This window comes from Pelophylax lessonae (assembly GCF_965119305.1).
Source record: "Pelophylax lessonae genome assembly, chromosome: 12".
NCBI classification, from domain to species: Eukaryota; Metazoa; Chordata; class Amphibia; order Anura; family Ranidae; genus Pelophylax; species Pelophylax lessonae.
Window position 1 is genome coordinate 168,431,348 of NC_138779.1, and position 26,510 is coordinate 168,457,857.

The window sequence follows — 26,510 nt, forward strand, 5'->3', positions numbered from 1 at the left end:
GTTCAATGCCAGTGCTTGCTTATCTGACATTCAACAGGAATTCAACAGTTGCACCAACCGCCTCATTTGTGACATGCCCACCAGGTGGAACTTAACATTGGCAATGCTGCAGTGAAATGCTTCAGCAGAGGGCCATCAATAAGTACCTGTGTGAGTATGGCACAAGGACAGTGTCAGGGGAGCTTGGCTTTTTTTCACCACGCCAGTGGGTTTTGATTGAAGATGCATGCATTATGCTGTCACCATTTGAGGAGGTCACAAGGATAGTGAGCCTGGACAATGCATGTATCAGTGACACTATTCTGCTAGTCTACCTGCTGGAGCACACGCTGCGTGGAATCATGGACAGGGCACTTGAGGCAGAACAGCGGGAAGAAGAGGAGGACTTCTTTTCCTCACAAGTACCCCTTTATGCAGATAGCATTTCTGCAGGGCCACAAAACACACAAGAGGAAGAGAAGGAGGAGGATGAGGATTTCCGCAGCATGGATGTAGAGGAAGAGGATAGCATACAGCAGTCTTCAAGGGATGGTTTTGATTTCCCAGAAAGTACAGGAGTTGTACGTGGTTGGGGAGAGGTTGCTCCTGCTGACAATGTCATCCTTAGTGACCCAGAGGACTCAGAAGCTCATGCCTCCTCCAACTTACGTTGCATGGGCTCCCTGATTCTGCAAAGCCTCTGAAAGGACCCGAGGATTAGTGCTATCAAGGAGAGGGATAATAACTGGTTGGCAACCCTTCTTGATCCACGTTACAAGGGTAAAGTTGCAGAGCTCATCTTGCTTTCGTAGAGGGAGTAGAGGATGAAACATCTTGAGGAGGCCTTGAAAAATAATGTGTGTACTGCCTTTCCAGACACTGGAAGGTCAACATTCAGAAACGTGTTTCTGAGACATCTTTCAGGCAAAGGAGGAGAGGTAGAGAAGGCGGCCGGCTGACCGATGCCTTTAAACAGTTCTTTTGTCCTCAGCAGCACCCAGGGCTGTTAGGTTTAAGCAACCATCGGCAGCGTCTCCATCATATGGTGCATGATTATCTAGGCACAAGAGCAGACTTGGAGATCTTTCTAGCTGAGCATTCACTGGCTTACTGGGTCTTGAGGATGGACCACTGGCCAGAACTAGCTCAATATGCAATGGAGCTACTGGCCTGTCCATCTTCCAGTGTGCTTTCCGAAAGGACGTTCAGTGCCACTGAAGGTTTTGTGATGGACAAAAGAGTGCGTCTGTCCAATGATTCTGTTGACCAGCTGAATTTTATCAAAAATAACCAGTCCTTGACCAACAAGAGCTATCAGGCCCCTGATGCTGATGTAACTGATTGAATTTGCTAGGGGTCTGCCATCCCTTGAAGACTGCATATGCTGCCTATCCTATTCCTCTACCTTTATTCTTCCAGCTTCCAAAAATGTTTTTGGTTCAGGTCACTACCAACCCCCAAGGCCTAATTTTTCTGCACTTGTATGACAGTTGCATACAATTTAAATGTTGTATGTCATTTTTAACAGCAGGCCTTGTCCATGTGCCCTGCTAACTGTGAGGGGTTATTGTGTTCAGGCACCACCAACACCAATTTTTGGCACCTGTGTAGTACATGCAATTTAAAATTTGCATGGAATTCTTACCGGCAGGTCCCGTTCCTGCACCCAGAAAGAGTAACTGCGAGGACTTGGTTACAGTATTCAGGCACCACCAACAGCAAAGGCCCAATTTTTGGCACTTGTATAGCACATGCAATTTCAAATTTGTATGGAATTCTTACCAGCAGGTCCCGTTCCTGCTCCCAGCAAGAGTAACTGTGAGTCCTTGGTTATGGTGTTCAGGCACCACCTATGGCAAAGTCCCAATTTTTGGCACCTGTATAGCACATGCAATTTCAAATTTGTATGGAATTCTTACCAGCAGGTCCCGTTCCTGCTGCAAAAACACACCTGAGCGTTTTTGTAGCTGCCGTTTTTTTGGGCGTCTTTGGAGGCGGGCATAACATCAGAAATTCTGTGTAGGGGTATATATACACACACATATGTATGTATATATACACATACACATATATAGGTGTGAAAGTAGCAGAACACTATGCTTGCGCTAATGAAATAATTAACACCCATATGGCTTCTCTGCTATCACACCTATATATGTGTATGTGTATAAATACATATAAGTGTGTGTGTATATATACCCCTATACAGAAGTTCAGATGTTTTGCCTGCCTCCAAAGACTCCCAAAAAATGCCCCAAAAAAACGCCTGCTGCAAAAACACACCTGGGCGTTTTTGTAGCTGGCGTTTTTTTGGCCATTTTTTGGGCGTCTTTGGAGGCAGGCAAAACATCTGAACTTCTGTATAGGGGTATATATACACACACACTTATATGTATTTATACACATACACATATATAGGTGTGATAGCAGAGAAGCCATATGGGTGTTAATTTTTTTATTAGCGCAAGCATAGTGTTCTGTTACTTTCACACCTATATATGTGTATGTGTATATATACATACATGTGTGTGTGTATATATACCCCTACACAGGAGTACAGATGTTATGCCTGCCTCCAAAGACGCCCAAAAAATGCCCAAAAGAACGCCAGCTACAAAAACGCCCAGGTGTGTTTTTGCAGCAGGCGTTTTTTTGGGCATTTTTTTGGGGTCTTTAGAGGCAGGCAAAACATCTGAACTTCTGTATAGGGGTATATATACACACACACTTCTATGTATTTATGCACATACACATATATAGGTGTGATAGCAGAGAAGCCATATGGGTGTTAATTATTTCATTAGCGCAAGCATAGTGTTCTGCTACTTTCACACCTATATATGTGTATGTGTATATATACATACATGTGTGTGTGTATATATACCCCTACACAGAAGTACAGATGTTATGCCCGCCTCCAAAGACGCCCAAAAAATGCCCAAAAAAACGCCAGCTACAAAAACGCCCAGGTGTGTTTTTGCAGCAGGCGTTTTTTTTTGGGCATTTTTTGGGGGTCTTTGGAGGCAAGCAAAACATCTGAAATTCTGTATAGGGGTATATATACACACACACTTATATGTATTTATGCACATATACACATACACACATATAGGTGTGAAAGGAGAGAAGCCATAAGGGGGGTTAATTATTTCATTAGCGCAAGCATAGTGTTCTGCTACTTTCACACCTATATATGTGTATGTTTATATATACATACATGTGTGTGTGTGTATATATACCCCTACACAGAAGTTCTGATGTTATGCCTGCCTCCAAAGACCCCCAAAAAATGCCCAAAAAAACGCCTGCTACTAAACCGGCAAGGTGTGAAAATAGCGGAGCCATATGCCTGTTCTATTGCAATTCTAATACAAACAAACTTTTTTTTTCTGGTTCTGGACATGCTAAAGAGCTGAAACTTCACAGGTACACTTTTTATACCCCCCAGACACTAAATCCAAAGAAATCTCTTTTTTTTTTTTCAATATTTTTTTCAATAATTGGCTCTCTATAAAAAATGACAATTCTTAAGAACTTTTTTTTGTGTGATTAATAGTGCCTGGGGCATGACCCAGAACCCTAGGCACTTTTTAGGGGCATTTATTGGGTTTTAGGGCTTCAAAATGGTGTTTTTTGATTACCGAAGTTCGGGTCCCATTGATTTCAATGAGGTTCTGAAATCCGGGCCGAACTTTCGGGTAGTTCGGGTGTTCTGGTCGAACCGAACTTTTGAAAAGTTCGATCATCCCTATTGATTATTACTTTTGGACTTTTATACAGACTTTGGTGTTCTGTCATGAATCATGATGTAGTCATGTTAACCCAAAAAAAAAAAAAAAATGTTTCTTTAATAATCCTAATGAACATCACTATAATTATAATACATACATTTAAATATTTTAAATAGATATACAAATTCATACATGTTGTTAGCAAAACAGAAGTACTTAATGGTAAATTAACAGAAATAAAACATGCCATTTCCATAGCATAATATCACTAGTAATATATGTGTAGATCAGCGTAGCTATCATTCTAAGGGAAAAATCTGATAAAAGATTTGATGCCAAATTTGGCACATTAGATCAGGCAGCATCATAGCTATGTGGTCCCTGTCCTCTTGCCAGTGGATATCAACCTGCATGCCTGGAATTCTGAACTAGGTATATAATCTTAAATTAAAAAAAAAAAAAAATAAAAACACTTCTTGGAGAGCTCAACCCATGTCAAGTCAAGTTAAAAGATGTTTTTATAGCTTACTTTAAAAGACGTTTACTAGTTCTTAATTTGCTGTCACATTTACCTGGTGCACAATCAGATTATTACAATTAGACTATCGATGAATGTTTTAGAAATTTTAGGCTCCAATTATTCCGTACAATTAGAATGGTCAGTGCAGTTGCGGATAACCATTTACCTTTTTCTTCCAGGGGCAATGTGTATATCATCAGACTTCTTGCTTGACCTATGAATAAAAGACAAAGTAAAAGTGCGCATGAATGTTAGCAGCTTTATCACAAACACACATTTACTATAAAGAAAACTCAAATACTGTATTGACGCATTAGCAATAAGACAAATTAATTTCTTTTGTTCTTAAAGTGATTGTAAAGTCTCCTTTTTTTTTTTTTTTTTAAAGAACAAACATGTTATACCTACCTCCTCTGTGCAGTTAGTTTTGCACAGGGCAGCCTGGATCCTTCTTTTCTTGGGTCCCTCACTTGCTTTCCAAGCCCCTTCCTCCTGTTAAGTGCTCCCAAACAGGGCCGGACTGGCCATAGGGCAGACCGGGCATATGCCCGGTGGGGCGACCTCCGGGCGCATGTAATTTTGTGTGCCAGTCCCAGACAGTGTCCCTCCCTCCGAGTCCCATCCCAAGCTGGCCTCTCCGCGGCTGGCCGGCCGGCCGCATATTCTTCTGGCCGGCCGGCCGCCGGCCGGGTATGTCACTGCACTCACTGTGTAGTGTCCCCCTAGTCCTAGGCATAGTGGCAGGCTGGCAGCCGCCGGGCTGCGCTCACTGCGGCCGGCTCCGCAGGCGCAGCCATCTCCATACTGGAGGCCCGAGGGGGAGGACTGGCTGTGAAGGGGGTGGAGCAAGAGGGGACCCCTTCTGCTTGATCCGGGCCTGGCGGGAACAGTGTGCAGCCGCACCGAAGACACCGGCACCCAAGGCCTGCTGCAACTCTGCAAGGTAAGGAAGAAAGGGTACAACACAAACACTCTACTCACTCTACTCTTCACAAGACACTCTGCTCTGCCTCATCCCATCCATCCCACCTCCATCCCTCTGCTCTGCCTCATCCCATCCATCCCACCTCCATCCCTCTGCTCTGCCTCATCCCATCCATCCCACCTTCATCCATCTGCTCTGCCTCATCCCATCCATCCCACCTCCATCCCTCTGCTCTGCCTCATCCCATCCATCCCACCTAAATCCCTCTGCTGTGCCTCATCCCATCCATCCCACCGCCATCCCTCTGCTATGCCTCATCCCATCCATCCCACCTCCATCCCTCTGCTGTGCCTCATCCAAACCATCCCACCTCCATCCCTCTGCTGTGCCTCATCCCATCCATCCCATCACCATCCCTCTGCTGTGCCTCATCTCATCCATCCCACCTCCATCCCTCTGCTGTGCCTCATCCCATCCATCTCACCGCCATCCCTCTGCTGTGCCTCATCCCATCCATCCCACCGCCATCCCTCTGCTGTGCCTCATCCCATCCATCCCACCACCATCCCTCTGCTCTGCCTCATCCCATCCATCCCACCTCCATCCCTCTGCTCTGCCTCATCCCATCCATCCCACCGCCATCCCTCTGCTCTGCCTCGTCCCATCCATCCCACCGCCATCCCTCTGCTCTGCCTCATCCCATCCATCCCACCGCCATCCCTCTGCTCTGCCTCATCCCATCCATCCCACCTCCATCCCTCTGCTCTGCCTCATCCCATCTCTCCCACCGCCATCCCTCTGCTTTGCCTCATCCCATCTCTCCCACCGCCATCCCTCTGCCTGATCCCATCCCTCCCACCGCCATCCCTCTGCCTGATCACATCCCTCCCACCGCCATCCCTCTGTCTGATCTCCACCCCTCCCATGAGGCAGTGGTGATGGGGGGGATAGGGATAACAACAGTAGCAGTGGTGATGGGGAGGTGGGGATAGGGATGACATCAGTGGCAATGGTGGTGAGGATAGGGATGACATCAGTGGCAGTGAACATTGTCATTCCTATCCCCACCACCACTGCCACTGATGTAACCCCTATCCCCACCACCACTGCCACTGATGTAACCCCTATCCCCACCACCACTGCCACTGATGTCACCCCTATCCCCACCACCACTGCCACTGATGTCACCCCTATCCCCATCCCCACTGCCACTGATGTCATTCCTATTCCCACTGCCACTGATGTAACCCCTATCCCCACCACCACTGCCACTGATGTCATCCTTATCCCCACCACCACTACCACTGATGTCATCCTTATCCCCACCACCACTGCCACTGATGTTATCCCTATCCTTACCACCACTCCCACTGATGTCAACCCTATCCTCAACACTGATGTTATCTCTATCTCAACACCAACTGATGTCAACGCTATCCCCACCACCACCACCACTGATGTCATCCCTATCCCCACCACTGCCACTGATGTCATCCCAATCCCCACTGCCACTGATGTCATTCCTATTCCCACTGCCACTGATGTAACCCCTATCCCCACCACCACTGCCACTGATGTCACCCCTATCCCCACTGCCACTGATGTCATTCCTATTCCCACTGCCACTGATGTAACCCCTATGCCCACCACCACTGCCACTGATGTCACCCCTATCCCCACCACCAATGTCACCCTTATCCTCACCACCACTGCCACTGATGTCACCCCTATCCCCACCACCAATGTCACCCCTATCCTCACCACCACTGCCACTGATGTCACCCCTATCCCCACCACCAATGTCACCCCTATCCTCACCACCACTGCCACTGATGTCACCCCTATCCCCACCACAAATGTCACCCCTATCCTCACCACCACTGCCACTGATGTAACCCCTATCCTCACCACCACTGCCTCTGATGTCACCCCTATCCCCACCACCAATGTCACCCCTATCCTCACCACCACTGCCACTGATGTAACCCCTATCCCCACCACTGCCACTGATGTCATCCCAATCCCCACTGCCACTGATGTCATTCCTATTCCCACTACCACTGATGTCATTCCTATTCCCACTGCCACTGATGTAACCCCTATCCCCACCACCACTGCCCCTATCCCCACCACCACTGCCACTGATGTCACCCCTATCCCCACCACCACTGATGTCATCCCAATCCCCACTACCACTGCTACTGATGTCATCCCTATCCCCACCACCACCATACGAAACTACATACAAATTTTGGGGGCGCCTGTGAACAAAAACCTTGATTTTACTACACGTGTAATATATCAACCTGCACACTGGAATGAGAGCAATAATTATAGGATCATTATTCATGGTATCTCTGAACTGATGACCTCTATGATCTTTAATAGCTTTGCCGATGGAAAATATAGGGTACTGAAATGTGTTGCTATTTTCGGGCATGCATAGTCTTAAGGTTTGACATGTTGGGTATTTATTTACTTGACACAAACTCATCTTTTATATTTTACCAAAAAATTGGGTAATATATTTTTAATGTACCCTAAAATTACCTGTTATCTCTTAGCCTGGGTTCACACTAAATGCAGACTTCATCTAAATAGCAACCCGTCCATGCAAACAGATTGTAGAGTGTATGTTAGGTTAGCGACACCCCGAAATCAGTTTCCAAAACGTAGCGCGATTTGCAGAATCGGATCGCATGGGTGTGCATGCTAAATATAACTAAAAAACAAAGAGAAACCGGTAGTTGTTCATCATTGGTCATTTTGTTAAAAAAAAAAAAATGGGCTGCTCAGCCTAAATTGCCCGGGCCTATTTTTTGTCCCAGTCCGGGCCTGCTCCCAAAGGAAGCAGCTTGCTATGGGGGCACCTGAGCCGAGCTGCAGATACGTGTGTCCATTCAGACACTGAGCTGTGATTTTGGCCCGCTGCCTCTCTCTCCTGATTAGCTGACTTTGATTGACAACTGCGGGAGCCAATGTCGCCGCAGCTGTGTCTCAGCCAATCAGCAGGCAGAGTCCCGGGCGGCTGAGGGACTCGTGGACATTGCTGGACAGAGATGGAGGTCTGGTAAACATTAGGGGGTGCTGGGGAGGCTGCTGTACACAGAAGCATTTTATCTTAATGTATAGAATGCATAAAGATAAAAATGCTTCTGATTTCACAACTCCTTTAAATTAAAGCAGGATTCCAATAAAGCATGTCCTTAATAATGTTTGATTATAAATTACCCATTCTTTTGAGTCCTGATAAGAAAATAATCTGCCAATGTAACTCCTATTGTAACCTTAAAATACAAAAATTAATGTGATGCCTGTAAGCACGTGTATAAAAAAAAACTTTAAATGTGCTAAATAAACAGAACAGTTATTTGGAAAGATTCTGAATGTATCCTTTTGTGTCTGTTCCCTATTGAAGTACTTATAATTCATTTGGAACTATTGATCAATATAAGGATAGGAGTTACCTATCTATAAATTGTCCAGTTGGTGAGTCAGCTAGCAAGAGATGTACAGGTGACCCTAAGAATCCAAAACAAGGAGCTTAAGACAATCTGGGAATTTCTAAAACTCAGCAGGGAAGTTAAGCGCTTTGTGGCTTACATTTAGATAATTAGACTTCTTGATCGGTAAGGCATTTTTGGGACAAAGGGCACCTATTTTACTTTCTTTAATTAAACTGTATTGATTGGTCGTTATATATTATGTTGTCATTGTCTAATGTCCATTGGATTTTTATAGTTAAGAAAAAAAAAAGAAAAGTGCTGGTAATAGTTTATATGAAGCACACGTCTGCTGTATATTAGGAGGGAGGGTATAGGCACCCTTCTGCCCATAGTAGAGAAGTCACAGGAGGGCACAAACACCTTGTGCATTACCATAGAAAGGTTTATTCCAACACACAAGACAAATGGATACTCACAGACAGTAAAAATAAATAGGCATAATACACCTATGCTTCAGTAGAACTTGATGTGCCCATCATAGGACCAAAACCGATTGGATTGTTGATGCGTTTTGGGGGACAGACCACCTTCCTCAGCTAATCCAACCAATAGTTCAGTGGCTTGGGGCCCTCCAACAAAGGGGAGGGGGAAGAAAGGGGCAGACCAGGGGGGAAAAGCGATCAAAATAGAATATGCACACATGTGTGTGTCACAAAAATGTATTTTATGTACATTTTTATATTGGGTATATTTACATTTTTCTAATTAGCATAGTTTGGTGGTCCTAGATTTATTTATTTATATTTATTTTTAATATTATTTTTAATATTTATTTTTTTATTATTTTCTAATAAGAATTTTTTCAGTCCCGCTGGGGACACATTTCCAGTGGGTTGGTTATGTTACGATAGGAGTCACCTGTGGAGAAAAGGGCATTCAATAAGTGCAGTTATAAGTCTGAGGAGGGCTGCACCCCAAAAAGGCATTGCGCATTGAAGCACTGGGAAAGAGAACCCCCCCCCTGGAATTAGCACTAGACTGTGTTTTGGAAAGACAAGTAGAGAAGAGAGAAGATTAGCCAGTCATCATCATGGTCATTAAGTTAAGTAAGAGAATGAAGGGTAAGAGACCTTTATAGAATGCCCAGTGCAAAAGGAGCGCTTAAGAATATAATAACCTGGAGGTATGGTTCTGTCTATACTGAGTCTCTAGTTCAATTGTAAAGGTTCACAGGGATCCACAATTGCTAATAGGGTTTCCAAGTCCACATGTGGTCAGAGAAAAAAGACAGGTTGCAGGGGGACTGTCCAGCACCCAGTTTGGGTGCTTCAGTCAAGATATAGCTTCCTCCAGTCTGGAACCAGGAACCAGATATTATTGCTAGTAAAGGTAAGTGGGGGATTGACCAGCGCTATGGAGTGGTAAAGACAATATACAGGTATAGAAGCTGCCACCAACCAACCCCTAAAAGATAGGAGCCAGAAATGAGTAGGAGAAAATAAAAGGTTGGAATCGGCGCTACCAGGTATATGTAGTAACCAAGATCCTATAAAGTGATCTTATTATAAAACCATATAAAATGCGAATCAATAAATAATAAATTAGTGCAAGGTGAAGTAAAAGTGCAATGTGCAAAATGACAAAGACAAGATATGGGCTAAAATGTGTAAGCCCTGAGAAATGCTTAAAGTGCTAAACAAGGATTTAAAAATGAATACCACAAAGTGCAAAATAAATAGTTTATTGTGAGCTGCAGGAAATATATATCTCTAAAAAGTGAACCAGGATCTTAATAACCTGAGTGGTGGTATAAATGAGAAACCGGTGACAATATAAATAAATTATGGTGAGGAGAAAAAAGGGGCAAAAACCCCTATATAAAAAAACTGTGCTGGGGCTAATGCCCGTGATAGTTGAGATTAAATAGAGGTGAGTATAATGGACACAGGTGCCTGTACCTGGGGTGTCCACTAGGTGTAGCACTCACCCTTATTTCCACCTTAGAATCGCAATTCAAGGGGGGATAGGATATTGGGGGTATGTTTTGACCTCTAGAGAGCTCAAAAGTGTTGGTTGCCTCCGTCCCTATATATCATGTGAGAGGGTTTTTTTTTTTTGGGGCCTCAGGCCAAAGGGTGGGACTTTAAGAGCAAGTGATCATGTACACAAGTTATACATAAAATCAGAATTTATTTGATAGTTTCAAACATATATTCAAAATAGGAAAACTTATATAAATAGTGTGAATACGTGTTGGGTTAAAGACCCAAGGTGTGCAGGTTAGAAAAAAGGTTCGGAAGATATCCGTGACAAGTGTGAATCTGGTGACTTAGTCTGGATGTTATCTCTGTTTTTCCGTGCTGGAGGCTTGGAAAGATATTCACAGAGGTCATCCGGTAGTTATCCGACGCGTTTTGGCTAAATTGCAGCCTTTCTCAAGGATTTTATCACCAAGTCTATAAAGGTAGTGGTGTATATCAGTTATTTTCTATAAATATCATGTTCATTTAGAAATCAGTCTAATATGGATATAGAATACATACATTTTTTGCCTATTCATGTGTGCTTCCTTGTGTCTTATTAACCTCCCCCCGTCCGCGCTACAGCCTATATACGGCTGCAGCGCGGACTCGAATTTTCGGGAGGCCGTTTTTAAACGGCCTCCCAGTGACACGCCCCCAGCGCGCTCCCGCGAGCGCGCTGCGGGGAAAATCTGTGTCGGCCGTGTCCCTTGGACACAGCCGATCACAGATCGTGGTGAATGGCCAACCACAGCGGCCATTCACCACGTGATCTGGCCGTCCAATGAGCGATGATCTCATATGTAAACATATGAGATCATCTCTCATCGCCGGCGCTCCTTCCTCACACGGAGCCTGCAGTGTGAGGAAGGAGGGGGAGCCGACAGCCGCTGGGGACACAGGAGAATGTAATCAGGGCACCGATCACCAGTGCCCTGATTACTAAAAGGTAAAAACACACACACAGTGCCCCCACATCAGTGCCCACAGTGCCCGCCATCAGTGCCCCCCATCAATGCCCACAATCAGTGCCCATAGTGCTGCTAGTCAGTGCCCATCAGTGCCTGCTCATCTAGGCACTGATGAGCACTGACTGGCAGCACTATGGGCACTGAGTGTGGGCACTGATGGTGCTGCCCATCAGTGCCGCTCATCAGTGCCACCCGTCAGTGTCCAGTGCCATCCGCCAGTGCCCAGCAGTGCCACCTGTCAGTGCCCAGCAGTGCCACCTCTCAGTGCCCAGCAGTGCCGCCTCTCAGTGCCCAGCAGTGCCGCCTCTCAGTGCCCAGCAGTGCCGCCTATCAGTGCCCAGCAGTGCCGCCTATCAGTGCTCATCAGTGCCGCCTCTCAGTGCTGCCTCTCAGTGCCGCCTCTCAGTGCTCATCAGTGCGGCATATTAGTACCTCCTCATCAGTGCCCATAAGTGCCACCTCATCAGTGCCCATAAGTGCCACCTCATCAGTGCCCATCAGTGCAGCCTATCAGTGCCCATCAGTGCCGCCTCATCAGCGCACATCAGTGAAGGAGAAAAATTTATTTTCAAAATTTACTCGCAGAAAATAAGAAAAACTTTTTTTTTTTTTCAAAATTTTTTGTCTTTATTCTTTTTTTTTGTAAAAAATAAAAAACCCAGAGATGATTAAATACCACCAAAAGAAAGCTCTATTTGTGTGAAAAAAATGATAAAAATTTCATATGGGTACGGTGTAGCATGACCGCGCAATTGTCATTCAAAGTGTGACAGCGCTGAAAGCTGAAAATTGGCCTGGATGGGAAGGGTGTTTAAGTGCACAGAAGGCAAGTGGTTAAGACTCGCAAGCACGAACCATTGGACGCGGCCTGGAAGGTATATGTGAATAAGTGGTTTTGTAAAGGAAAAAGGTATTTCAAATAAATCAATTAGAGGGAACTCACAGTGTGTGCTGCAGAATCGCATTCACAGTAGTATTCCACACTGTTTGGCGGAGCTTCTTATGATCCTTTTTTTGTGAGGATACTGTAATTTAGAATGCATGCATTTAGTCGGGTTGTGGTTGGTTATAAGATATTGGGGGTAAACAATGCCAGAGCTGGTGGTGGTGACATTGTACGGTGGTTCCTATAACTGACACCAATGACCCTGCATTAAAGGTACTGTGTATTGCTCTGGGACTACATAAACAAAGACTTTTGAAGGACTCTGTTCTTGCTTAGTTGGATGTTTTGGATTATTTATGCAATTTATGCAATTTATTTATTTGCACTTTATGAAAGGAGGGTAACACCATCCCTGTGCTACTGAAATTCTAAGAAAAATAATCAGTTTTTTTTTGTGATGAATTTTAATTTATGTATAGTTGTCACTGAGGCTTTATCAACTGTGCAATGTGAAAATCCCCTGCAAGACGCACACTATTATGCGACCCAAAGTTGTCGCTAAATAAAGCAGATGTGTTTGACGCAGAGTAGTAAAGCCTTTTGCAGTGGACTTAAAGCCTCAGTGACAAGTTAACGCCTGTTCTTGTTGTAAGCGTTAAGTCCACTGCAAAAGGCGTCTCACACACATCTGCTTTATTAGGAGCAAAAGAAAGGCGCAAAAAAGTGCAAGGCCCCCCCATACGGGTAGATATGTGCACACTCTGCTGACACTTCCCAGTGTCAGCCACATCCCCGGAATGTCAGCGACCGCACTTCCTGTGCGACGCGCTGACATCACTTCCGTGTCGGTGGGCAGTGACGTGCCGATCACGCCCACATCCGGCGCCATGACGCACATCGATGCGTCAGGCGCAGTGTCCGTGACCAGGCAGACACCGCCCAGGGAGCCCTCAGCTGGCGGCGGTGATCTGCATTCATTTGCCTAATGGGGATCAGCTGCATGGACGCTATAATACCGGCTCCCAGCGTGGATCATTTGTGCGATCCATTGCTGGGAGAAGGGTGTCCATGCAGATTTCTGATCTTCTGTCATCTCAAAGGTATTTTCCACAAAGATCTTTTCATCTATATTTTTTCTTCTCAATCTTTTTTACTTTCTGGGGCACTGTTTGAGAATCTCATTCTTGTGCCTTTCTGCCATAACAAATAGTGTCTCTTTGGACTCCTGTGATATGCCATTATGCATTTGTTCTTCTTTTTTGGTTTGAGTTGTGTATCTTTTTTGCCTACAGCCATACAAGTACACTGAGTTTATATGTATTCAGTGCACATTTGGTTATATGGTGTGGTTTTCATTGGCATTTTTTCTTCTCTATTCTTTTTTTTCCTAATAATTGAATTTCAATTGTTGTAAGTTAAACATGGTGGTATTCACAGGACTCTTAAATGGAGATACATTACTGTTCTGGCAGTCCCTCTTTTTCTATCAGGGACATATTTTTGTTATTAAGAAAAGAGACAAGTATTTATAGCATTTTCTCAGCAACTACATCCTTTTCCTTATATGGTCTTTTGCAGTATGGACAGGCCAATGTCTGACCTATCCCGCTAAGCCAAGCTACTTTTGGACTCCAGCTGCCCTGAATCAGGAGACTTTTGAGGATCGCTAGTCTATCCCCCCTTTCTCCATCTTATGATGGTTGCATAACAGCTTAAAGGAAAAGGAAAAAGAGGGGAAAAAAAAAAAAAACCTTTCAGGCATACGGCGGCACTTGGATCACAGCTTTCCTCCTGTTTTTAATCTGCAAGCCTTAAACTCATGTGTAAACCAACCTTGTAAGTAAAAACCATCTGTCAAAATATGTTGTGCATATACTGTATAAACAGATATGGTCTGTTAGAACATTATACATTTTATCTTTTTGAATACTTACAGATAGGACATTAGCGTTATCCCTGACGAAGGGGTCTCAAGAACCCCGAAACGCGTCGGATCTTCTGGTCCTTTGGTTGAGTTTCTCTGGTTACATTGCACATACACCTGTGCTTGCAATTGTTTTTATGTATATATTTGCATGTTCAAATGTTTCCCCTTTTTTTGTATATTTTTTTCATTAAAAACATTTATTAATATTTACTACTTGTTGAAACATTTATCTATTGGTGCCTAAAAAGTCCCAATCCCAGGGGAATCCCCTTTCTTTTCCTACACTTATCGGGATGTGGCACACCCATTGAGGTTCTCGGCAGGAACACACCCTGTATTTATTAGGTTTTAGGGCTTCAAAATGGTGTTTTTTGATTCCCGAAGTTCGGGTCCATTGATTTCAATGGGGTCCGGGAATCCGAACCGAACTTTCGGGAAATTCGGGTGTTCTGGTCAAACCGAACTGTTCGAAAGTTTGATCATCCCTAGTCTTCACTTCAAACTCCCTAAAGAGTATCTTTTTCCACCTTACAACCAAAACAAATGTATAGAAACTTTGTATCAATCACCAACGTCCTTGTTTCAATACATTAAGGCTCCGTTCACATCTAGGCGTTTTTGGGGAGTTTTTCTGCTCTAGGATCAGCTCTCAAAACGCCCAACAAGACAAATCCTATTCATTTCAATGGCCCCTGTTCACATCTGAGCGTTTTGACGCTGTTTACAAAACGCCCAACGCTCAAAAAAGTACATGAGCTTCTTTTTGGGCAGATTACAGGCGTTTTCCATTGGTATCCATTCAATCAAAAAACGCCTGCACAAAAAACGCCTGTAAATCGCGGTAAAAATCGCTGTAAAATCGCGGTAAAAATCGCGGTAAAATCCCAGTAAAAACCGCGCGAAAAACGCTACGCTCAGGTGTGAATGTAGCCTAAACAATTTGTTTTTAACAACACCAACTTACACCTCCAGTACTCCAACCAAAAAAGGACTTCAAGAAGCAACACCCCCCCCCCCCTTTATATTGCGGAGCATGAAGGTGACTGCGATTTTGCAGCACACCATGTAAGTTCCCTAATATACTTGTTTTCTTTTTTGATAAATCGACAATTCTATTTATTTTTTAAAAACAATATGCACTCTCCATTACAGTACCCCCACTAAATAAAGGACTATATGAAGATCTCCTACTAGTGTTGAACACTAATGTTACTGCGATTCTGCAGCACATACGGTAAGTTTTTCTTAACTTACTTTTAGTCCATTATTCTGGAATATTTTTCTTCAAATTACAAAACCATCTATTCACATATACCATAGGTATCTCAAGTACCTTGATTACTAAGGGACATAAAGAAGCTCCCCTCTCACTGTGGAGCGTGACTGTGACTGCGATTCCTGCAGCACACACTGTAAGTTTTCCCCATACTTACTCTCAATTTACCATTTCAAATAGAAATTTTTTCGTTTTCTCAAACCATTCATTTATATATATATTACATGTATATTTAGTACCTTGACTACAAAAGGACCTCACTATTGTGGAGCACGACCGTGACTACAATTCTGCGAGAAAACACTATGTGAGTTTCACAAACCCCCCTTTTTGAAATAAACGCATTGTTTACCCCCAATATCTTATAACCAACCACAACCCGACTAAATGCATGCATTCTAAATTACAGTATCCTCAAGAAAAAAAGGATCATAAGAAGCTCCGCCAAACAGTGTGGAATACTACTGTGAATGCGATTCTGCAGCACACACTGTGAGTTCCCTCTAATTGATTTATTTGAAATACCTTTTTCCTTTACAAAACCACTTATTCACATATACCTTCCAGGCCGCGTCCAATGGTTCGTGTTTGCGAGTCTTAAAAAGACACAAGGAAGGATAGGCAAAAAATGTATGTATTCTATATCCATATTAGACTGATTTCTAAATGAACATGATATTTATAGAAAATAACTGATATATATCACTACCTTTATAGACTTGGTGATAAAATCCTTGAGAAAGGCTGCAATTTACCCGAAACGCGTCGGATACTACCGGATGACCTCTGTGAATATCTTTCCAAGCCTCCAGCACGGAAAAACAGAGATAACATCCAGACAAACAACAAAGTCACCAGATTCACACTTGTCACGGAAATCTTCAAAAACCTTTTTTCTAACCTGCACACCTTGGGTCTTTAACCCAACACGTATTCACACTATTTATATAAGTTTTCCTATTTTGAATATATTTTTGAAAATATTGAATAAATTACATTCTGATTTTATGTATAACTTGTTTACATGATCACTTGCCCTTAAAGTCCCACCCTTTGGTCTGAGGCCCCAAAAAAAACCCCTCTCAGAGGGTGGATAGGATTCCAAGTAGATATATGGGGTCCAATCTGTGACTGATGAGCCGGGTTCCAAAGAATCCTCACGGATAAAACGGGTCCCATCTAGGTGCTTAAACACAGAAAGACCCCCATGGTGTAGTAGATACCGTTTTTCATATAATGGCAAGTAGTAGTAACTCACGATTCAGGCTGATCGATTCAGTGAGGTAGATGCAGCGCCGGAGTGCTTTCGCGTTCCAAGGCTGGCAAACTGCAGACCGGAAGTGACGTTGACGTAGAGTACCGCCCTACGCGTTTCGTCATTGGACGTCTACTGGAGCGGTGTCAACCAACCAAACTCCCAGTCACTTTATAGCTGTATCCTAGCAACTAACGGCGCGCCCGCCTACATGTTAGTGCTCCAACGAAGCCGGAAGGAGGCTATATTGCTATACAGCAAATTATCATCATATACAATCAGACTGAATCTTGAAGGTCAAACTTATGGCAAAAATAGAAAATAAAAAATAAAGATGATTTTAATATTGCAAAAAGGATTAAAAGGTGTGAGATATCAGAAGAATTAAAAATTACAGCAACATCTCTTATGGTAAAACTATAGATAAAAAACAGTCCATTGCTATATGGTATCCTTATATAGGGAATAAATAAATAATGTTGAGGAGAGAGTCAATACCCTACCAAGAGTTATATTTCACTTGCTGGATGAGAAGGCTAAAAAATGAATACGTTGTAAAAAGTGGAAAAAAAAATATATATGTGATGTTGGAGAAGAAGGCCAACTATGTAAAAAATGATGATGCTGGATGAGAAGGCTTAAAAAATATATTTATATTGTATATAATAGGAGGAGGATAAATATATTCCAGACAAAAAAAGTTAGAGGAAAAAGAAATTGGTTAAAATTAACAATGGAGGAGGTATGTATCAAAAAAACTTTATGACAAATAGAGTAAAAATAGGGTAAAAAGATCTGTAGATTAGGTGACAAATGAAATAGAATCATATATAGGAGGATTTTGAAGGAGAAGGTCAAACCGTTGGAAAAAAAGAGAGAAGGCTTATATGTGATACAAATTAATATAAAAAAATGTTTTCTTTAAAAATGATGTTGGATGAGAAGGGTAAAAATACGTGAAGAAAAAATATATAAAGCATATATAAACTATTATATATAGAAATATATAAAAATGTATAAAAATATATTAAAATATAAAAAATAAATAATAAAAAACTTGAATTTGATGTGGGAGGAGAAGGCTGAAAAAGGTAAAAAAAACAACAGAAATTTTGAAAAAACAAGCACAATATATGACCAAGGATAATAAAAGGAAGATAGTAATGGTGGAGGACAAACAAAAAAGATATTGGGATTGATGCTGAAATTGATGCTGGAGGAGAAGGCTAAAACATTAAAAATTAAAATTCAAAAACCAGAAATAAAACCAAGAAATTATAAAAAAGGATATTACTGCTGGAGGACGTGTAAAAGGGGATCATACTGTAAAAATATAATACAAATATAATAAATAAATTAAAAAAGGAATAAAAAAAAGGGTTTTAAAGGCCAGGTGGTGCATTGTTGTTGATAAAACAGTTTAAATCTATGTCCATATTTAAACCTTCAGGTCGGAGGGAATGCATCAGATAGATCCACTTGGTTTCATTCCATGAAACCATCCTTTTCTTATTGCTCCCTCTCCAATCCCCCTTGATTTTGTCAATTCCGTAGAAGGTCATCCCTGTGGGGTCCTGGGCATGTGCTTCTTTAAAGTGCCTGGAGAGATTATGCTTGTCGAAACCTTTTCTAATGTTAGAAACCATAGTACAAAGAGATGGTCTGGATGGTGTTGAATGGGCATTATGTAATTGCTACTGTGACTGCTTTGCGGGATAGAGGTGGAAGGGATTCTGGTCATTCTTGTGGTTTCAGACTGGCCTCGTTGGGCTTGGTACACCGACCTGGTTGGGCTGGTCGCGGACGCTCCCTAGGGAATTCCTCTCAGGGAGGACCTACTGTCAGGGACCAGTCCTCCATCCTGTTTTACGGTCGCTGGCTTTGATTGCTTGGCCGTTTATAGCCGGGTGCTGAAGAAAAGGGGATTGTCTACTATCAGTCATTCGTACTCTGCTCACACTAAGGAAAGCAACTTCTAGAACTATGAATCATTGTGTGTGGAAGTCATATATTGCGTGGTGTGCGTCTGCTGGGGTTCCCCCAAACTCTTGCTCCATGGCTTGATTGTTTGATTTTTTTCCACGGGGAGTTTCTCAAAGGTTTTGTGTATATCGGGGGTCATGTCTCGGCCTTGGCAATATTATTCCTAAGGCTATTGGCCACTTTTTTCCCTGGTGCATACTTCATCCAGGTGGTGCGACACCTGCTATCTCCGGTGCGACCTCCGTTACCACCTTGGGACCTTACTTGGTGCTGTCGGTTCTTCAGAACCCTCCCTTTCCAAATTTTCAGGGGATTCCCCGGCTCACTTTGTCCCTGAAGGCGGCCCTTTTTTCTCTGTGGCTATTACTGCTGCGCACAGGGTGTCGGTACTGGCGGCGTTGTCCTGTCGTTCTTCCTATCTGATGGTTCACAGGATACTTCGTCCGGAACCGTCCTTCCTTCCGAAGGTGGTTTCCGTTTTTTCATTTGCATGAAGTCGTCTTGTTTGCCTCCTGGTGTCCTCAGCCTAAACATCCGAAAAATTGCATGCATGCTTTGGTTGTGGTTTGGGCAATCTGGGTGTACCTGGCAACTATTTACTTTTTTCGCAAGTCAGATTCCTTTTTCGTGCTCACGGATGGCCCTGGGAAAGGGTTGTCTGCTACAGTTTCCAGATGGGTCAGGCAGATGGTGGTACAGGATTGTTCAATAAGGGTCAGGTTCCTCCTTTCCCTGTGAAGGCGCTTTCTGCTCGGGCGCTTGGTTCTTTCTGGGGTTTTTCGCTGTCCGGCTTCTGTACTTCAGGTTGGCGAGGCGGCTACCTGGTCATCTGTTCCCACCTTTACAAAGTTTTATAAAGTTGATGTGCTGGCATCTGCGGATGCCTCTTTTTGCCGCAAAGTTTGCAGGCTGCTGTTTGAGGGGGCCCTTAGTCTCCCTTGAGGGTTTCTGTTTCTCAGGTGGGTCTCATCTTATTGTTTCGATGAGTCCTGTTTTACCTGGTGGGCTATGTTTAGCCTTGTGGATTTGTTTCTGCTGTCCCACCCCTCATTTATGGCACTGCTTTGGGACGTCCCTACTGATTTTAATCAAGAAGTCTCCGTCTGTCAATGAGCGACAGAGAAAACTGGATTTTTGACTTACCGTAAAATCCTTTTCTCTTAAGCGCATTGACAGATGCAGTACCCGCCCCTCTGTTTTTGATTTGGGTTGGTATGATTTCTCTGACACTGCTTTGTTACAGAACTGGCATCCTATAGCAGGAAGTGAAAGGGTATACCCCCTGGGACTGCCCATAGGCGTAGCCAGAACTTTTTTTCTTCCTAGTGTCCTACTCCTGTAGGGGGCAGTATAATATTACTGATATTAATCAAGAAGTCTGTGTCTGTCAATGAGCTTAAGAGAAAAGGATTTTACGGTAAGTCAAAAATCTAGTTATTTTTTATCTTCTATTTTTGCCATAAGTTTGACTTTCAAGATTCAGTCTGATCGTATATGATGATAATTTGCCATTGAGATGTATTCCTATACACAGCTCCAGTAGACGTCCAATGACGAAACGTGTAGGGTGGTACTCTACGTCAACGTCACTTCCGGTCTGCAGTTTGCCAGCCTTGGAACGCGGAAGCACTCCGGCGCTGCATCTACCTTACTGAATTGATCAGCCTGAATCGTGAGTTACTACTACTTAAAAAAGGTATGTACTACACCATGGGGGTCTTTCTGTGTTTGAGCACCTAGATGGGACCCGTTTTATCCGTGGGGATTCTTTGGAACCCGGCTCATCAGTCACAGATTGGACCCCATATATCTACTTGGAATCCTATCCACCCTCTAAACATTGAATTGCGATTCAGGTGGAAAGAAGGGTGAGTGCTACACCTAGTGGACACTACAGGTACAGGCACCTGTGTCCACTATACTCACCTCTATTTAATCTCACCTATCACGGGCATTAGCCCCAGCACAGTTTTTTTATATAGGGGTTTTTGCCCCTTTTTTCCCCTAACCATAATTTATTTATATTGTCACCAGTTTCTCATTTATACTACCACTCAGGTTATCAAGATCCTGGTTCACTTTTTAGAGATATATATTTTCTGCAGCTCACAATAAACTATTTATTTTGCACTTTGTGGTACTAATTTTTTAATCCTTGTTTAGCACTTAAAGCATTTCTCAGGGCTTACACATTTTAGCCCATATCTTGTCTCTGTCATTTTGCACTTTTACTTCACCTTGCACTAATTTATTATTTATTGATTTGCATTTTATATGGTTTTATAATAAGATCACTTTATAGGATCTTGGTTACTACATATACCAGGTAGCGCCGATTCCAACCTTTTATTTTCTCCTACTCAGATATTATTGCTGACCATCCGAGACTAGCTCACAATAGATTAGATGCAAACTGGAACTCACTATATTGAAAACTCACACAGACGTTCTATACCACCCAAGCTCAGGTAGTCTGATCACATTATCATATGCAATACAAACGGTAAACAGGAATATCATCTCCCAGACTTCAGCTCCCGCTGTGGAGCGAGGACTTCCTCCTTCGCTCCTGAGTCCCTACACTGCTGTTAGGGAGGGAGGATGACCACCTCCTCTCCCCCTGGATCCTGATCTGCTGCTGGGAAGTGACCACTACCTTCTCACCCTGGGTCTCCGGGGCTGCCACGTGGGGGTGGGGCAGAAGTCTTGGACTCTCTGTCTGTTTGCCAGTGCTTCAGGAAGTTTGTTGTAATTCCACAGATGCTGCTGGCAGGAAATCCCATGCCCCCCCATCAGTGGTGTGGGAGAAAGGCCAGCTGCCTCATCTCTTAGGAAGGCTGAAGCTGCTGTTGGTGCTGGGCAGAGGCCCAACATTTCAGTTAGAAGTGCAGTTAACAGGTTCGTCAAGGGAGCCAGCACTTGATGCATCCAGAGATTTCAGGACTGTTGCCTGGTACTTCCAGATAGCCCCAGGAAAAGGGAGCCCAGCCCTGCTACTGAGAAGAGTCTAGCAGCCTGTAGGCAATCTCCAGCTCCCATTCCTGAATGGCTAGCAATTCTAAATTTTTCAGTGCCCAGCACACATCTGAGATGTCAAACATCTGTTCTCTGTATTCCATGATTCCCTCCAACCCACCACTCCAGATCGCTCCCAAAGTCAGCTACTCATACAACAACCCCCGGCCGCTGTAGCCAAAGCCTTCTGTCGGGCTGTTGTCCACTGCTCACGGGTAATGATGGACGAACATCAGCCGGGGGGGTTGGCGAACGTCAGCCGCAAATTTTCTCAAAAGTCTGCAAACCGTGAGTTCGCGGCGGGCCCCATTGACTTTAATGGGAGGCGAACTTTAAAAACCTTTAGGTCATATTTGCAGCCACAAAAGACGTACTAGCTGTGCACAAATAATCCCAGCACATGGACAATGTCATAACAGAAGTATTGCAATTGGAAAAGTTGCCATAAATTTTTTTTTTTTTTTTAATGCAAATATTTTTTTTTCATAAATCAGCCAGAAATGACAGCAGCCGGTAAATACATGTCAAATACATAGAGGGTCCATTCCATTCACACATCTGTAAAATGGGTCTGCATCCATTCCACAATTTGGCGGAACCTTTACAGACCCATTGATTTTCAATTCCAGTCTGAAAAATTAGGCATTCATAGGATACAGAAGTAAGTGTCGGCCTGTATAGGCCCCAAAAATTAGCCCACATGGGTTTACCTGACAGCAAAGAACGTAGTATTTGGTGGCTGGAGGGAGGTACATTAGGCATTCACAGGATACAGAAGTAAGTGTCAGCCAGTATTGGCCCCACAAATTAGCCCACATGGGTTTACTTGACAGCTAAGAACGTAGTATTTGGTGGTTGGAGGTACATTAGGCATTCACAGGATACAGAAGTAAGTGTCGGCCAGTATAGGCCCAAAAAATTAGCCCACATGGGTTTACTTGACAGCTAAGAACGTAGTATTCTGTGGCTGAAGGTTCATTAGGCATTCACAGGACACAGAATTAAGTGTCAGCCTGTATAGGCCCCAAAAATTAGCCCACATGGGTTTACCTGACAGCAAAGAACGTAGTATTTGGTGGCTGGAGGGAGGTACATTAGGCATTCACAGGATACAGAAGTAAGTGTCAGCCAGTATTGGCCCCACAAATTAGCCCACATGGGTTTACTTGACAGCTAAGAACGTAGTATTTGGTGGCTGGAGGTACATTAGGCATTCACAGGATACAGAAGTAAATGTCGGCCAGTTTTGGCCCCCGAACATTAGCCCACATGGGTTTACCTGACAGCTAAGAATGTTGTATTCTGTGGCTGAAGGTACATTAGGCATTCACAGGATACAGAAGTAAGTGTCGGCTAGTATAGGCCCCAAAAATTAGCCCACATGGGTTTACCTGACAGTAAAGAAAGTTGTACTCTGTGGCTGGAGGTACATTAGGCATTAACAGAAAAAATAATTGTCGGCCCTGAAAGGCCCCAAAAATTTGGCATTCAATGGACATGAAATGCCTTTTATGCCGCTGTATTTAGCGAAGACAAGGACCAGGAATTGTTGTGGGTGGATGGCGGTCTGGCGGATATTTGTGGCCTGGCATGAGGAATTTCAATGAAACATGGTGTACTGGTCACATGTGTTGAATTCCTCAGAGATCCATGTCTCATTCATTTTTATAAATGTGAAGTAGTCTACACTGTCATGAGCCAAGCGAGTGCGCTTAATTGGTCACGATCCCCCTGCTGCGCTTAACGTCCTTTCCGGCAGGACACTGGACAGGGGGCAAGCCAACATTTCCATTGCAAAGTGTGCAAGCTCTGGCCAGAGGTCAAGCCTGCCCACCCAGTAGTCCAGGGGTTCATCACTCCTCAGAGCGTCCACATCTGCCGTTAACCCGATGTAGTCGGACACCTGTCGGTCTAGGCATTCCCTGATGCTGGATCCGGAGTACAGCTGTCGATGGTTCGGCTGAAAGAAGGATCTAATTTCTTAAGTGACCAAGACATCTTCAAACTGCCCTCTTCTTGCAGGCGCTGTTGGATTGCTACCCGCAACTGTCTCTCTGTGACTGGAAATTCCTCTGCCAGCGCACGCAAAAGAAGAATGCAGCATTTCCCCCAGCAAGGCCTGGACGTGCAGCATTCTGACCGACCTTTGTGATTGTGGTAACATTTCCAACATTTTTTGTTTGTACCGGGGGTCTAGGTACATTGCCACCCAGTACTGGTCATTGGCCATTATGCTTTTTATATGCGGATCCCCCTTAAAACACTGGAGCATGAAGGCCCCCATTCTCACTAAACTGGAAGCGGTGTAGTGGCCTGTTTCCAACTCATCATTCAGGATAATGTCGTCCTCGTTCTCCTCCCCCCATCCACGGATAACACCAGGGATCCCAGAATGATTTAAAGCATGCTCTTCTTGCTCCTCCTCATCCCCCCAGCACCATCCTCCTCAGACTCCTGCTGTTGACTTGTCTCAGATGAAGTAGCACCCACTGGGAATTCATCCAACATTGTGACTTCCTGATCTTCCTGCTCCTGCTCCTCGACGGCTTGATCAATGACACGACGCCATGCACACTCCAGAAAGAAGGCATAAGGTACGATGTCAGTGATGGTGCCCTGGCCGTGACTGATCAGTTTGGTGATCTCATCGAATGGCCGCAGAAGTCTGCATGCATCCCGCATGAGCAGCCATTGGCGAGGTGAAAAAAACCCAAGCTCCCCAGAACCTGTCCTGCCGCAGAGTTTGTACAGATAGTCGTTAACTGCACGTTTCTGCTGGAGCAGCCTTTCAAGCATATCCAACGTTGAGTTCCATCGCATCGGGCAGTCACAAATAAGACGCCTGACGGGCAGGTTGTGTCGCCGCTAAATGTCAGCAAGGCGAGCCATGGTTCTGTAAGATCTTCTGAAATGGCCCGAGATTTTCCTGGCCTGCCGCAAGACGTCCTGGACCCCAGGGTATTTGGCAACCAATCGCTGCATGACCAAGTTCAGGACATGTGCCATGCATGACATGTGTGTTATTTTGCCCTGTTTCAGTGCGCTGAGCAGATTGGCACCGCTGTCGCACACCACTTTACCAACTGTCAAATTCAGCGGTGTCAGCCACTGATCTGCCTGTGAACGTAAAGCTGAAAGGAGTGCAGGACCAGTGTGGCTCTTGGCTTCCAGGCAAAACAGACGCAGCACAGCATGGCAACGTCTCACCTGGCATGTGGAATAGGTTCTGGGGATCTTGGGCGGCACAGCGGAAGAGACGGTAGCAGATAAAAAGGAGGAGTCAGCCGAGGAGGAGAGGGAGGATGGAGGAGGAGGAGAAGGAGGAGAAGAAGAGGCAGGCCTGCATGCAATCCGTGGCGGTAAAACCAAATCTACGCGGGTGCCACGGGTTACATGATTGACGGCCGTCAGAAGGTTCATCCAGTGGGCAGTAAAAGTGATATACCTTCCCTGCCCATGTTTGCTAGACCATGTGTCTGTGGTCAGATGCATCTTGGAACCAACACTGTGTGCCAGAGATATATTCACTTGCCGCTGAACATGGCCATACAGCTCCGGAATGCCCTTCTGCGAGAAATATTTCCTGCCTTCCTTCCATTGTGGTGTTCCAATGCCCACAAATTTCCGAAAGTCCTCCGAGTCCACCAGTTGATATGGCAGTGGTTGGCGGGCTATCAGTTCCGACAAGCCAGCAGTCAAACGTTGGGCAAGAGGGTTATCCGGCGTCATCATTTTTTTCCGCTCCAACATTTGGGCCACAGAAGCCTGCATTTTTCCAGAACAACGTGACGACGGCATCATGGAAGGTGGAATGGAGGACAAATGTGAGAAGAGAAGGAGAAGAGGCTGGACGGTGAGAGCCTGGAGTGTGGGTTTTTGGGTTCTGACGGTGTTGCTCCCACTGTGCTCGGTGATGGGAGTTCAGGTGCCTTCTTAAGGTGGTAGTCCCTAGGTGAGTGTTGGGCCTTAATGCGTCTTATGCGTTGACTTCAAAGGCTGCAGATGGCAACACTGTTGTTGTCAGTTACCTTGGAGGAGGCCGAAGTGCTGAGAGGGCTTCCCTTGCAGCTCGGTGTGGATCACCCCTGGTGGTGAAACAGGAGATGACACGTCCCAAGGAGCACTGGATGCGGATGGATCCCGGATGGATGGATGGTGATTCAGGACCGCTTCCAGGAGATCTATAGATGCTCAGAGAAAAGAGACAAAGGTTAATGCCAGGCCGAGGGTCATACACAGATAATCAGACCGAGGAGATGAAGGTACAGAGGGCTGTATAAGAGAGATAGTCAGTGGGATCTAAGCCAAGGTCGGTACACAGGAGATCCAGCAGAGGTGTCTTTTAGAGTAAAGAGTGGTCAGGGAAGCCGAGGTCAAACAAAGGAGAGATGCAGGTAAGTCAAAGGAGCAAGCCGGGTCAAACAGGAACAACAGGCAATCGGACAGGTCATGGGTACAGGAGCTGATGATAAACCAGCACTGGAGCACAGCCAGAGAGTGCTTTATATAGGGCCAGGGCTGGGGAGATGGGCGTGGTAACACACCTGCTCTGCCTCAGGCGTTCTATTGTTGCTG

The 26,510-nt window shown here is 44.5% G+C and overlaps 1 protein-coding gene across 1 annotated transcript in view; it reads right to left on the reverse strand.

Annotated features, from left to right (window-relative positions):
- LOC309568939 (receptor-type tyrosine-protein phosphatase H-like) overlaps positions 1-26,510 on the reverse strand; it is a gene marked incomplete at its 5' end in the record, with an annotated part of 1,053,085 nt that overhangs the window by 803,498 nt on the left and 223,077 nt on the right. The window contains one exon of the mRNA XM_082274706.1: positions 4,397-4,444. Within this exon, the coding sequence (XP_082130832.1) occupies positions 4,397-4,444 (48 nt within the window). The remainder of the gene's footprint in view (positions 1-4,396; positions 4,445-26,510) is intronic.